The sequence below is a fragment of the Tetrao urogallus genome, assembly GCF_951394365.1.
Source record: "Tetrao urogallus genome assembly, chromosome: 7".
NCBI lineage: Eukaryota > Metazoa > Chordata > Aves > Galliformes > Phasianidae > Tetrao > Tetrao urogallus.
Window position 1 is genome coordinate 45,268,459 of NC_136820.1, and position 14,293 is coordinate 45,282,751.

The following is a 14,293-nucleotide window of genomic DNA, read 5'->3' on the forward strand; positions in this document are numbered from 1 at the left end:
TGAAATTGAAACAGTAGCTAGTGCTTAAAGTACACATGCCTAAAAAAGCAAAGAAAGAGCTCCCTTAACTTCAGTGTATCAAAGTTCTTAAGTAAACTGCATGATACTTATGGTCTGGTAGTCTTCATTAATTGGAACATGCCAATTCAGTAAGCCACGCAGAAGTTTTTCTTGACTTTTTTTAGTTTCTGTGCTCCAGCACCTTGGTTTGTGTTCATGCAATAGTCAGGCAGAGTAGACAGCAACACGCATGGGCAGTGCTCACCAGGCTGCAAAGAAACTCCTGCAGTTTGTTTACATTGCTAAGTAAGTGAAGGTTCATGCATGCTTCTGAGTGTAATGAGGGGGAATGCAGAAGGAGATGGTAAACAAATGTCTGTGGCATGATCAGTGGCTTCATAAAATAGAGGTGCTAATTACACAGGGATGCTTGGCAGGACCTGCAGGTGAGTGTGTGCTCCATACACAGGAGTGCTCTGTCTCTTGAAGGGCTGTGCTTAAAAAAGGGACTGCTAAGTCCCTTACCATCTTCCTGTTTGCATGCTCTTACTTTCTGAGTGAGTTCTGATATCGTGCCTTTGGGTTTTCCCAAACTGTTAGCGTTAAGCAGCCAGTATAGTACACAGGCAATGCTTTAGGCATGAAAGCTGCAGGACATTTGCTCATAGCTGGAAGAGTATTCAGGGCTGTGACCTTCTAGGACTATTTGATCACTTTCAAAGAGAGCTACATGATGTAAGAATAACTGTGTGCCATAATTACATGCTGTCAGCTTGTGGTGCTAATCAGCAGCACTAGATCCACAAGTGATCAGTCAGAGAGTTTAGTAACAGCATTGACCACACATACTGGGGTCATAAATACGTTGCTTGGGAAATTGAAATTAGATAGAATTGCACAGCTAGTATTTTTCCCAGTCTGGTCATTTCCAGCCTTGATTCTTCTGTGAATGACTTGAACTTTGAGTTGTGGCTCACAAGGGTTAGAGGGAGAGATAATGTTGGGTTATGGAAGGTGTGGTTTGAACAAATTTCTCAGTTCAGTCTTGCTTAATGATTCATAGAGCATCCTTACGTATGCAGTATAGCAAAGATTATATTGCAGATTTATGTCATGCACTTGAAAACTTGGCTGTAGTGTGAAAAGTTACAGCTCTGCTCGTTTTGTCACTTAGCAAAGCTCTCAATTTGATCCCTGAGTTCCAGGAAGCTTAATGGTCTTTTTTTTTCCTTTCCTGACAAGCTAAAAAATAGTTTTCTTGGTACTTATTTTCTGTCTTGTGCCTCTGCCTCTCACAGTTACATGTTCAGGTTTACATGGTGGAGTTAAGAGGAGGCTCCCTGTGGGACCTCAGGACAGGATGCAACAACAAATCTTATCTGAACCTGAATTCAAACTGTGGCAATCCTCAGTAATTGCAGATAAAGGCAAATAACTGCAGAGCTGCACTTTCACCTGTTTTACTTGCAGGCCAGCTCACATCTCTCTGTGTTGACACTGGGATTACACAGCCAGCAGAGAGGGCAGCTTGGCATTTAAGCAGAGGTGGGGGAGGGCTGCCCTCAGTGTGTAGCATTAAAGGCAAATAAGGGCATCGTGTGCAAGTGTCGTTCTTTCAAACTTTTTTGGCAGAATCTGGGAAGTTGATTTATGAAAGGTTGTGGGGTTTTTTTGGCATTTGCCTATTAAGGAAGTTTGCTTTCTGTTAGCTGTCTAGATTTAAGCTGCATGATTGCACCGCTCCATCTGTTCAGTCATGACAATATACAGGGAGGTTATGAATCTTCAGCTAAAATTAACATCCTAAGAAACACAAGCTTGAAAAATGGAGAGCTCATACAGTAAGAGGTATGGCTCTTGTCAAAATGCAAATGTTACCTGGGAACTTCTATTAGAATGTTTCTATTTCAGTGTTTAATGTGAAATTCTTAGTATTAGCGTTGCGTTTTCTGCATTCTGTCAATCTGCTTCAGTTACTGAGTTGTTCATTTGCATTTTTACAGGCATTGTAAATTTAGACATTTATTGCCTGGGTTTGTTTTTCACGTTGCTCAGTGCTGCTGGTGGTATTGCTTTGGTGCTTTTTTATTTTTTATTAAACAACTGCCATACAATGCAAACTTCTGGTAGCCATAAAGCAACTAATGCCTACAGTTCTTGCATCTGTGATGAGCATTAGTTAGTTTGGTGTGCCACAGCTGCCTTACAGACCCCATAGGTAAGTTAGTTGTGGTCAGTGCCCTTTGAAATGTGGAACTGCTAGATCCTGTCTCAGCTGCTGAAATTTGGGATTTGATGGAAGTGTATCACTAGCAAGGTGAGAGGTGTAACTGCTGATTAGTGGTAGGACAGAGTGGATGCTTTGTGCTAGGGTAAACTGATAACTGAGCAGTGTAAGAGGATTGGGGATAGCTTTAGCTGATCCGTAGTCTTAGAGGGAATAAAGAGAAAAAGCTGTAGATTAAGTTGTAGAGTATACAGACTAACAGGCTAACTAAGCTGGTGCCCCAAGCTTGCTTTGCTTTCTCTTAATTGGGTAAAGATTCCACACCAGGCATTATGATGAACCTAATTCTTAGAATTACACAAAAATATTCTACAGATGTAACCAATGGCTGCTGCTGATGTGCTAGCATCCAGCGCTCAGCATTGGCAATAAATAATGCAATTGCAATATTCCTTCTACAGGATGAATACTCCATATTTCCTCAGACATACTCCATAGACATCAATGGCTACATTCTTGTTTATTCAGTCACGTCAATAAAAAGGTAACAAAGTCTGTTGTGTTCTCCTGCTTCACGTGTTAGCCATATACATATCAGCTCAGCTCCTGCCTCTGCTTTATTTTTCTTTACGTATGTGTAATCCCTTCAGTCTCTTTGCTTTAGAAATGTAATTGAAATACAAAAGAATGGCTTTTTTAGAATTTTCCCCTCAGATCCAAATGTCCCTAGCACTTTGTACCAAAGCAGGAGGTACTTGTGTGAGAAATGGGGCAGTGCTGAGCTCCAGTGATTGAGTGTGAGTGAAAGCACACAGACTGGTCCCAGGAACAAGCAGGCTTTGTGCTGTAGCATAAGAGGCAAAGATGGAGTCCAGCACAAACCACAAGGGCACTGCATGTTTGTGTGAAGAGCCAAGCTAGGTGTTCATCTTCCCTCAGCCTAGCAGCTTGTTGCAGTACTGAGACTCCTTTGGTTTCCCATCCTGACTCACTCTGGTTAATCATCAAAAACTTTGACATAAGCAGCAATATGAGACTTGTGGCCTGTAGGCTCAGTCTTGCTATGCTACAGCAAATCTCTTCTTTGAGATTTTTCCAGGGTTTCTATCTGGTCCTCACTGCTAACTGTAGTCAGTTCTCACATGAGGACAGGCTCCATCATAGCTGGAGAAGCACTTAGAAGTGTCTCAACCTTTTTTAAGGTATTGTCGACTTCTGTTACTTTATCCTTTCACTTCAGTCTACTTGATTTAAGTGCAGGTTAACCTTGAATCACTCTTAGTTTCCTAATACTGCACAGCATCTTCAGCCAAAATAATCCTCTTTTATTTTCTCATTTGTTGAAAATGATGTTAAGACCTGAAGCCTTCCACTTCAGATAGAAGAAAAGCACTGCTTCACTTGTAAGCTGACCAGCTTTTGGCAAGTGCTGAGGCGTTCTATGTCTTTTCCTTTAAAGCAGGAAAAAGTCATCTTGAGTGTCTTTCAGTAAACTTCATAAACTGCAGGTGAAACAGCTTTCTTGTTGGCTCTTCTGTACTTCTCAGAAAATGGATGTGGTCTGGTTGTCAACTTTAGCTGCTTCTGAGCTCTTTAATGTTGAGCAGATTTTCAGTTCTTCATTCTTGGAGTTCTTCATTCTTGGTTTTCATCAGTAGTTTTGAAGTAGTGAACAGAAAGCACGTTGTGTTTTGGGGGAACTGCAGCAGATGTGAGGCTTTCATGTGTGTCTTAAGAAACTACTTTTTTTTTCCTTCTTTTTTTCTCCCTCCCTTAATCAGAGATCTGTTGTTGGTGCTGAGTGACCTGTATAAAGTTGGAGTAGTATAAGAAGAAATCCATGTTGTTCAATATTTGAATCTTGATCAACTTAATCCCAATTCTTGCTTTTTTTTGTTCCAAATTTCAAAGTATTGATGATCCTTTCTTGTTCAGTTTCTTATCTAAGTTCAGTATCAAGATGGTGTTAAGGCAGCAGTAAAGATCTTCCACTGTGCTCTGGTAACTCGGATGTCTTTCTCAGGAAGCACATGTGTCAGTTTCTGTTGAAGCGTGGTATCGATCGGAGTGCTGATCCAACTGAGTGGGAGCTTTGACATCAAACTAAATAGAAATGTCCTCTTAAAATTATTTTCTTCCCTGCTGATCTCCACTGGGAAGTTTATAATGGGGCTCGAGTGAAAGCTGATGCCCTACATTTGTAATATTCCCAGACTCTCAGCTGCAAGGTTACTGGAAGGCTTTTGCTCTAGTTCAGCTTAATTAAATTCCAAATATGTATCATGCTATGTTCCATGATCTTGTATAGCACAGCTGGTAATCCTTCAGGTTGTGTTTCACACTGGTTTCCTGTAACCCTGTTTGCTTAACAGAACTGGAAGGGACCTCTTGTGGTCTGCAGACCTCTTGGTGTTTCATGACTCGGTGTGATGTTGGTTTGGTGTTTTGTTTTCCTTTTTGGAGGGGGGTGGGATTTGTTGATAAGGGTTCTGATTTGTGCCTTTGCTCCTTCCAGTTTGAGAAAGCTTTCCAAATTAATTAAATTGATCCAATCAGTCCAGTTTCATTCTGGATAGTTCTTGCCAACTTGTTTCTGTGCCAGAATCGTGGGAATTTAAATAGCCTTCCCTTTGGTTTTCACCTTGATCTATTAATAAAGATCAGCTGTTAATCTTTGGTCTATTTTGCTAAAAATTGAGCTCTAGATGAGCAGAAACTGAGAACTGAGCAGCACAAGGTGGAACCACAGGTGAGGGCATGCACTGTGCTGTGCAGTAGTGCAGTGTTTTTCTGGCTACACTGGCAGCAGCTTACCTAGTAGTAGAAAGAAAGTGATTGTGTTACATTGGTGACTCAGTCATCCTGTGGCTAGTGTGCTACATCTCTCCTCTTGCTTCAGGCTGAGAAACAGTTCTGTGGTCTGTATCAGAATTACTTTGAATGATTTCTCCTTCAGTTTTCAGGGTCATCTGATTATCTCTGTAGTGTTGCCTCTGCACTTGGTCACAGCTCAACACCATTTGACTCTTACTTCTGAGATACTCTGCTGAAAGCCCAAGACCAGTTCTCAAGCCCAGAATTTCTCTTACACCTTTTCAGCATAAGTTTTTCATGGCCTTTAATTCCTTCCATTGATTCCACATTTACTGTATTCTGTACTATTGTATTTGAATCAGTAACAGCAAGATGTGCTGGACTGAGTTACTTCTTTTTGTACACAATTAATTTCTGGATATACTATACAGGATATACTAAATCTGTTAGCTCAGCATGGAAGTTGAGTTTTGTTCAGTCTGTAAAACTGTTGCTGAAGTAATGCAAACAGACCTCCTTGACACAAAATCCTTCTGAACCACAGTACTGTTTGTTGCTCAGAAGTGAGAAGCTCTAAGGAGTCCCAACAGCCTGAGTAGTGCTTTCAGACACCAGTTCTTTGAGAACCAGAGCTTGGATGTACATTGGAGTGCTGCCCCATTTGTGAGAGCTTCAATTCTAATTTAAGCACAGAAGTGAGGACCCCTTTCTTGTGTAGCCGTGTGTTGGGTCTGTGAACCTTCACCTCTCCTAAAGCTCAGGTGTGCACTTCATGCACCTGCATCTTTTTTCCAGTGTAATCAGAAGAGCACAGCATCTGCTCTTTCACTCTGTTGATAGCTTGTTCTCTAGTGGTAAGTGTCAGACGTGGGGTTTCAGGCCTCACAGTGTTGTGCAGTGCTTTTCCTTATCTCCAGTCATGCAGACATCACATGGGCAGCAGGTGAGCTGTCAGGTGCCTCAACAACCACTGCTTTGCTGCTGTCTTGCACATCGGGTTCCTCACTATCCTAAAGAAATTAGAACTCAGCCTTCTCTTGGTTTTCACAGAATGCCAAAACAAAATTCAAAGAATTCTGTATGAGTCAAGATCTATTAGAAGTTATGTATTCCTTCTTGTTGGATTGTGCTTAATTGAATGCTATTCCTTTGAAACTCTGCTTCAATTTGACATGTCCATCCAGGTGTGTCGGACTCTAGTAGCTGAATTTCTTACTGTGAATGCAAACCAGATTTGGGGGGGGGGGGGGGGGGGGGGCATGGGGGCTTTTTGTGTGTTAGCTGCACCTGTCCTGGGTAACATTGTTTATTTCTGAAAGCATCAGAACTGGGTGGGCTGGAAGGATGTGCAAAGTCCTGTTTGCTGCTGCCTCTGGGACCGTTTTGTCTGTTGTACACAAACCAGTAACACTTCAGCATCTTTGTAGTTCTATCACTATACGTAATTTTTAACACAGCAATCTACATATGCATTTAATTGCTTGTGTATTGATTGGGTATTAAGGATAAGCATTGGAGTGCACGTGTGACTTCATCCCTTTATTTTGCAGTTTTGAAGTGATAAAAGTTATCCATGGCAAGTTATTGGATATGGTGGGAAAAGTCCAGTAAGTAGTGACACTTTCATCTCATTTCACTGCAGGCATGTTGCTAATACTTTGTTCAGTATACTATAACTATTCTGAAGTTCTGAACTTTCTTTCACAGAATACCCATTATGCTGGTTGGAAATAAAAAAGACCTGCATATGGAACGGTATGTGAACTCCAGTATGTGGGAAATGCAGGGCAGCAGCCAGCATTCCTGTGGCTGCCATGGCCAGTTTTGTTCTTGGCTTTCCATCACTAAAATCAAAATATAGGTTACAACAAAGGTACCAGCAAGGAATTTTGTCCAGAATGTGTGCTAGCAGCTTCTGTTGTAGTGTTGATTCTTGCTAAAAGCTTCCAAAAAAAGTAGCTGAACATTTCTTTCAAGACAAGTAAGGAAGTGTCTTTTCTACCACTTTAAGACGTGAGATGATGCTGCAGCTTAGGCAGACAAGTCAGTGTTTGGGACAGTTGCTTTCTTCTGGCTCACACAGGAGTTCTGCCTGGCCCAGCAGTGAGTTTGACAGCAAGGAATAGCAATTGTGTGGCCTTTCAAAATGTTATAACTGCCTTCAGTGCTTCAGTACTGTGGGGACGTTCCTGAAGCTTCAGTCCTTCTGTGAGTTACAGAGAAACATGCTTTCCTCTCTTTTGCCAGGGTGATCAGCTATGAAGAAGGGAAAGCTTTAGCAGAATCCTGGAATGCAGCTTTCTTGGAATCTTCTGCTAAAGAAAATCAGGTAACAGATTTAAGATTCACTTATTTGAATAGCAGTGCTGTGGAATGTCTCGTAGTTTCACTTAATAAAGGAAGCTAAATATCTGCACGTCGTGTACAGATAGCTTGTGTAGATGGCTGGAAACAAACTGGGTGTCTGCATTCAGGTTTACATGTATGTGCTTTTTGATGCAACCGTAAGTTAACGGGAATGGAGAACTGAAAGTTGAGCTTTGCTGAACAAAACAAAACAGTTGGTGGCAAACTCAAACTTGCATCTCTGCTGTGTGTGGAGCAGGGCCTGTGATCTTGAATAGGGAGCTCCTTGCTGCTTCTTGAGGTTCATTCCCTCATGTTTTAGGCAGGAGCTGGTCTGTCTGGTGGGGGGAATGATAGTTGTATGGGCACAGAACTAAGGAGAAAAATGTTTGATCAGAGCAGAGGCAGGCGGATACTGATGTGTTACAGCTGTATTGAAGTTGCTTTAACTTCCTTCAAAACACCTTCTCAACATATTCTGGCATTTGAACTTGTCCTTGTGACTTATCATAACGCTTTGTCACTGATTTGATGCCCTACACTTGAGTATTTAAGCTACAAGAACCTACTGGTTTGAGCTTGAAATAATTAAAAGCTACTATAGGTTGAAGGTGTCAGCCTCTCTAACTTATTTTGTGTTGCTTTTTTGTTGTTGTTGGTCTTGCCAAAGTCAGCACTGTTGCTTCTTGCAGATGTGGATGTATGGTGGGGTCACAGGGGCACTGGCAGGCTGTGTTTAAGAAATCTGTCCTTATGCACAAGTGCTTACACTGCTTACGTTGCCTCCTATTTAACCTAATACATCCTTAGGTGTTCTCAGCAGCAGTCAGAAGGGCAGTCCCATAGCTAGGGCAGCACCTGCATGAGCAGCCTTTCTTTTCCCACTTTTCAGCTGCGAAACAAGCAGCTGCTGACTGATAACTTGTGGCTCTGCTGGTAGCAGACACTTGGGTAAGGTTGGATTTTCCCTGGAGGGAAACTGGCAGTTTTTTTTCTCCACGTATGGAATTAGTTTCTAAGTACTTCTGTGTCTGGCTAAGAGTTGCACTAACCGTGTCAGAACGGGCTGTGATGAAAGCATGCAGTTTCTTTGTATCTTTACTTCTGGAGAGCCTCAGATGCATACCTGCAGAAACTAAATTGCCAGCCTGAGGAATAAAGCAGTTAAAAGAATGAGATTATTTATTTGCAAACAACTCAGTACTTCTGGAATAGGCAGAGCCACTGTTTGTCCTTTTTTTGGACGTGGTTCACAGTGTGTAACAGTGTAGTAATTCATATCTTAGAGAATATCTTACTAATAACTCTTGTGAAGTTTGTATTGTGTATTGTCTTGGTTCAAAGAAAAAAAAGAAAGCTGTGTATATTTATGCAAAGAAGCTACAAGCTTTATATGATGCTTGGCATGCCTTGCATATTAAATTGCTGTGTTAACAAAGTCCCATTGACTGCCATGTATTTGTGCCTGTCCCTTGGTCTCAGAGTATCTGCATTAAGTTAGCTGCTAGCTGAAATTCGTATGGGCAACTGGTGCTGGGGTAGAACTCCTCCTTGCTGTGGACATTACAGTACAGCAGTAAGGTCATGTCTTGTGTTTAATGCACCTAGAAACTGGCTGACCTGAGATGTTCAGGAGGTGGTGTGTTGCTCTGTGGGCATCTGATGGGCTCCATGGATGTGTGGGATGTATGTGAGAAAGCATAATGGAGCCCAGAGGGGGGCAGCTCTCTTCATGTTCCTGCAGACAGTTGCTGAAGGAGGTGGATGATTGAGCTTGTATAAAGTAAAAGGCCTGAAGCTGTGAGGTTCTAGGGATAAAAGAAGTCTCTTCTCTGAAATCTATCTGCTTTTGGTGGATGTGGAGCTGGAGTATGACAGTCTGTGGTGTGCTGGTCTGAAATTGGTTTGGTACGTGGGGCAGCCTACAGAGAGACTGTAGGCTGATTCCAGTTTGACCTACATGGTCTGTCCTTCATAGCAGCTCTTAGCAAGGAATTCAATTAAACTCTAAAAGGAGAGGAGGCATTCCCTGTTAGAAGTTCTAGCAGAGGCTTCTCTCTCTCTCTGTGAAAGGAGGTGGGAAAGCATTGACTCATCTCCCTTCCTGCTTTGCCCAAAAAAAACCCGAAAACTATTTGGAGCATCTGTGGGAGTCCTAGGAACAAATCCCTGCTGCAGCAGGCAACTCAAATGGTTGTGCAGATGAACTTAATCCAACCAGGCCTGTTCTGCTGGGAGTTGTCAGAAGACACCATACTGATGAAATGGCATGGCTTTGGCTCTCCTACTTCCCATCTATTTGGAGATCTAAGCTGACATGAGGGTAAGTGGTAGGGGCTGGTAAGGGTACCTCGTGTCTGATCTCCTTTAGGCTTTGTGTCCTCTCTTCTAGATTTTGGTGGCCTGCTAAGGCTTTGGAGCTTGTGCATCATACTGGGCACCTGGGGAGATCCCTGGACTTTGAGAGGGCAATCCTGGGCCCAGGAAAAGATGCAGGTTAAATTAAGTCTTGGTTGGAGATCATCGGCCAGATTGGGTGAATGCTTCCTACAAGAAGAATTTGGGGTATTTTGGGGCGTTTTTGGTTCATTCTAAAAGTCGACTTCAAGCTGGAAGTGTTTAAGGACATCGTGTATCTTGTAAGCAAAATGCGAGGCACACAGGATCGCATCTTTCTGAGCTCTGACCTGGAGCTGAGTTCAGGTATTAAATCCCTTCTCTGGGCCCTAGATGTGCTTGTTGTGTTTTCTCAAGCTGCTTGATTTCTGGATGTGTTGAAGTGCTGTGTATCTATGGGGCTAACTTCAAGAGCTTCATTCAGGCTTTTCTTGGGGAATTTGTTGCTTCGTTCCCCTAAGCCACAGCGCAGTGCTTTGTCTTTAATCCCAGCACAGTAAATTGCTAATGGTGTGAAATACAGCCAGAACCCAGATTGGTCCCTAAACCTGCTTGAAGGCAGAGAGTAATGAGCATTCATGTGCCCATCCACTTACACAGAATTCATTAGAAGGGTTTATTTTAGAAGGGGGAAGGAAGTAGTAAAAATAAAAACAATTTAAAAAATCCACTGCTCACCAAAACAACTCTCCTGAAAATGAGTTCTGGGACGTTGCTGCTTTTTCAAGAGTAGTTTCATATCCAAGCCTGAAAGGTGCAGTGTGTGAGGATGCTGAGAGGGGCTCGGAGTCTTCCCCCGCCTCTCCTCCCTTAGGGATTTGGGAGTGCTTTCCCTGGGAGAGCATTTGGGGGGAGGGGAAATGCTCTTCCTTACCTGACTATTGTTTGAGTTCCTTTGCCCAGTGTGTGCCAAGAACAACCAGTAGCAGCAGCAGAGAATTTCCTCTCCAAAATCACCAAAAGCAGCACGGAGCTGAGCAGCAGCTGTGGGCTGGGTTTAGGGCTTCAGACCTTCCCATTTGTGCACCTCCTGGGCTCTGTTCCTTTGGCATCCACGGGTGTGTGTGCAGGAGCACTGAGCCTCCTGGTGCCTCGCACACAGCAGCACCCATTGCCATGCCTGGCATCTCTTTCACTTCCTCAAGGGAAGGAGGTAGAAGGGAGGCAGATGGCTTTCTGTAGGCTAGATGTGACCCACATCCTGTAACTGCACCATATGCAGACAGATGCATACAAAGTCTGGCTGCGTTCTTTATTCCTTGTTGCAAAACAGTTTCCTGCATCGCTTAAAATCTCATTCTAAAATCCTTCAGCATATTTGGGCTGAATTACAAGTTCCTACGGGTTAACTGCAGGGCACTGATTAAAGCTTCTCACTGAATGTATGTTCCCTGTGAAATGAATTAGCAGCCCTGTGAACTCCTACATCTCAGTGTTCCCAGCAGCGTGGCTTTGACAGTGAATATATAGCTGCTTGGTTGTTGGAATAAAGCGTGGGTTTTTATAGTAGGTGCTTTCAAGCAGGAATAGAAAGACTTGGTGCATTCAAATGTCAGCTGTAAGCAATGAAATATCAGTACAGCGTACTTGTAAATCAGTGCATCACCTATTTGTCAATCAGTATACCACCCATTTGTGACTAAGGGTGACTCTTCATTAGTGGAAGCAGTTTGCTGGCAGCTGTGGTCCTGCCCATGCTTTGCCTTCCATCTCATTTGCCCATTTGCGTTGTGCTGCACAGGGCAGATGAGCCTCGTCCTCCAGGTCCTGTTTGGATTGTGGAGGGCCGTCGTCAGCAGGCGACTCCCAGCCTGACAGCGTCTGCTGCTTCCCTGTGCAGGGGTGCATTCTGTGTTGGTGCAGGGGGTGAAAGTGCTGAGCACTGCTGCCTGTTGGCTGGCCCTGCCTGCTGCTCACCGTGTGCTCTCTCTTTGCAGACCGCCGTTGACGTTTTTAAGAGGATAATTTTGGAGGCAGAAAAAATCGATGGGGCAGCTTCACAAGGGAAGTCTTCATGCTCAGTAATGTAATTCCACTGCAAAGCCTGAAAACAATGGGAATACATTCTACCTGAAGAAGCAAAACTGCCCTTTATCTTCAAGGATAAACTATGCTTCTTTTTTTTTTTTTTTTTTTTTTTTTTTAATTTTTTAATTTTGTGGGGTTTTTTTTTCTTCTGTTAACCTGAGAGATACACAGTTGGTTTGGAGCCTTTCCCTTCAGATTATGTTAAACTCTGACTCCTGTGCAAATGGCTTCACTTCCATTTTCAAATTTTAAGCAATCATATTTTCAATTTATATATTGTATTTCTTAATATTATGACCAAGAATTTTACTGGCATTAATTTTTCAGTGTAGTTTGTTGGTTAGAATAATCATCAAAATGATGCATATTGTTACACTACTATTAACTAGGCTTGGATATCAGTGTTTCTTTGTGTTAAATGTATACTTGTAAATAAAATAGCTGCAAACCTTCATGTTCTCCTTAACTTTGTGGTGGTTGCCCCATGGCAGTTTCTGTGTGAGGTGTTCACCTGTTGGCCTTAAGAGGAGCGTGCAGTGGCTTAGGAGGAAATCCCAACCACTTCTACTGCTGGTAGTACAAGTACACTGCAAGGTGCCTGGATAACTCAGCTGGATTTTGTGCTGGTTATAGAAAGGAGATGCAAGGGACACCTTTGTAAGGGTGTCAGGGCAAGGTGTGGAAGGAGCAGCTGGATTTTGTCAAACAGCACTGCTTGTTCCTCTGTGTGACCGTGAGAGCTGCAGGCTGGAGGGCACGCATCTGTTCCAAGGAACAGGCTGATATGCAGCTGTGCACTCGGGTTGGAATGGATTTGGCCAAGTTAAACTTGCTAAGAAAACAAAACTGTTGTTTAAAATAAATTGCACGTCGAACAAATAGATGTGAGTTGCTTATCATGCATTTCTGTACTCGTGCATCCAGCGAATGTGGGCTCCCAGCACCTGGCCTTTCACCAAGGCCTGTTCCCAGTGCTGTCTTGGGCAGCTTCTTCAGTCTGGAGGCAAGCTACTTGAACTTGGTATTTGAGGAAAAACAAGTGCAGTTGGCCTACTTTGTGTAGAAGATGCTGATTTAGGGAGAGGTTTATTAAATTGTTTTTTATTTATATTATATTTTATTTTATTAATTGTTTATTAAACATTTTCTCATACATTTGAGTCCATTGAAAAGTTTTAATTCTTGGCAGGAATAAAATGGAAGGGATACTTGCAGCGGTTCTGCAGCTAGACTTGGCTTTTGGTTTTCAGTCTGTGCTAAATGCTGCAGATGTGACAAGTCTCATCTCTGTGGGTTGTCCTCAGGCTGTTAATTGTCTGAACAATTAGCATTTGTAGAAAAACTTTACTTTCGGGATTCAGAACCTGACCTTCAGTGGAACCCAAGGACAATAAGTGTGTGGAAGGCACCTTCCAGCAGTGAGGATCCTGGGTAGCCTCACTCCTTTGTGCTTACTGAGGTGTTCCGTGGGTTTGGCTCTTCAGCATGAGAGCCCTAAATGGGTTGGTGCTCTTGGTAGCCCAATGTTATGTATATAGAAGCAAGAACTCTGTCTAGCTTGCCTGGAATTCAGGGAGCACTGTGTGGCAGCTGCCTTGATCCCACCAGGGGTTCCCAAGAGCTGTGCTAAGTGATGCACAGCTTGTAAGGGAAATCAGGAAGGAAAGTTCTCTGGGTTGGCTGAGATCCCACCTGTGTCACTGTGCCCCGTGCAGGTGCTGCAGGCACTGATCCACGAGGACCTGCTGGGCTCATGCTGCTAATTAATGCCACTGGGCTCTGGCTTTGCAAGGAGAAATCAGCAGGGTCTAATTAGTCCTTATGCAATCAGCACTGCTCATCCTCTGAGCGTGCTGCTAATGCTGGGTAAACCTCACAACCTCTTCTTAATGAGGTCAGCATCTCTCTCTCTCTCTCACAGCTGGGGAGAGGCAGAGACCCTTGCAGAGGTGTCTTCAATCCATGAGAATGGAATGGAACACACGACTGAGCATCAGCAATGCTGGCATTGCTGCCCAGAGAGCTGTGGGTGCCCCATCCCTGGAGGTGCTCAGGGCCAGGTTGGATGGGGCCCTGGGCAGCCTGAGGTGGTGATGGGCAGGCAGCCCACGGCAGGGATGGTAACTGGGTGGGCTTTGAGGCTGCCAGTCTGCCTTCTTATTGCTGTCTGTTCCAAATAGTGATGTTAAAAAGAAATCCTTCCAAAAGAAGCAGCAAATGTGCACCACTAATCATCCAAAACCCTGCCAAGCAAATCTATTGTTTCACTGCCTGTCCCCAGTCAAAACCCTGTGCTCAGCAGCCCTGGGCTCCATTCTGCCAACTAAGCACAGCTGTGCAAAGCCCCAGCTCCCACTGCTTTGTCCCAAAAGCCCCGTGGCAGCAGCCCCACTGCCTGGCCCATATATAGCGGGGCAGCCTCGCGTGCTGTGGGGTTGGGTCAGCTTCTGATTTACAGTCCTGGAGAGCAGCCATCAGGAA

At 43.6% G+C, this 14,293-nt stretch overlaps 1 protein-coding gene across 1 annotated transcript in view; it reads left to right on the forward strand.

Moving 5' to 3' along the window:
* Positions 1–11,814, forward strand: part of RHEB (Ras homolog, mTORC1 binding) — a gene marked incomplete at both ends in the record, with an annotated part of 31,415 nt that extends 19,601 nt beyond the window's left edge. The window contains 5 exons of the mRNA XM_079538391.1: positions 2,689–2,771; positions 6,592–6,648; positions 6,749–6,796; positions 7,289–7,370; positions 11,722–11,814. Coding sequence (XP_079394517.1) covers positions 2,689–2,771; positions 6,592–6,648; positions 6,749–6,796; positions 7,289–7,370; positions 11,722–11,814 — 363 coding nt within the window. The remainder of the gene's footprint in view (positions 1–2,688; positions 2,772–6,591; positions 6,649–6,748; positions 6,797–7,288; positions 7,371–11,721) is intronic.
* Between the last annotated feature and the right edge of the window lie 2,479 nt (positions 11,815–14,293).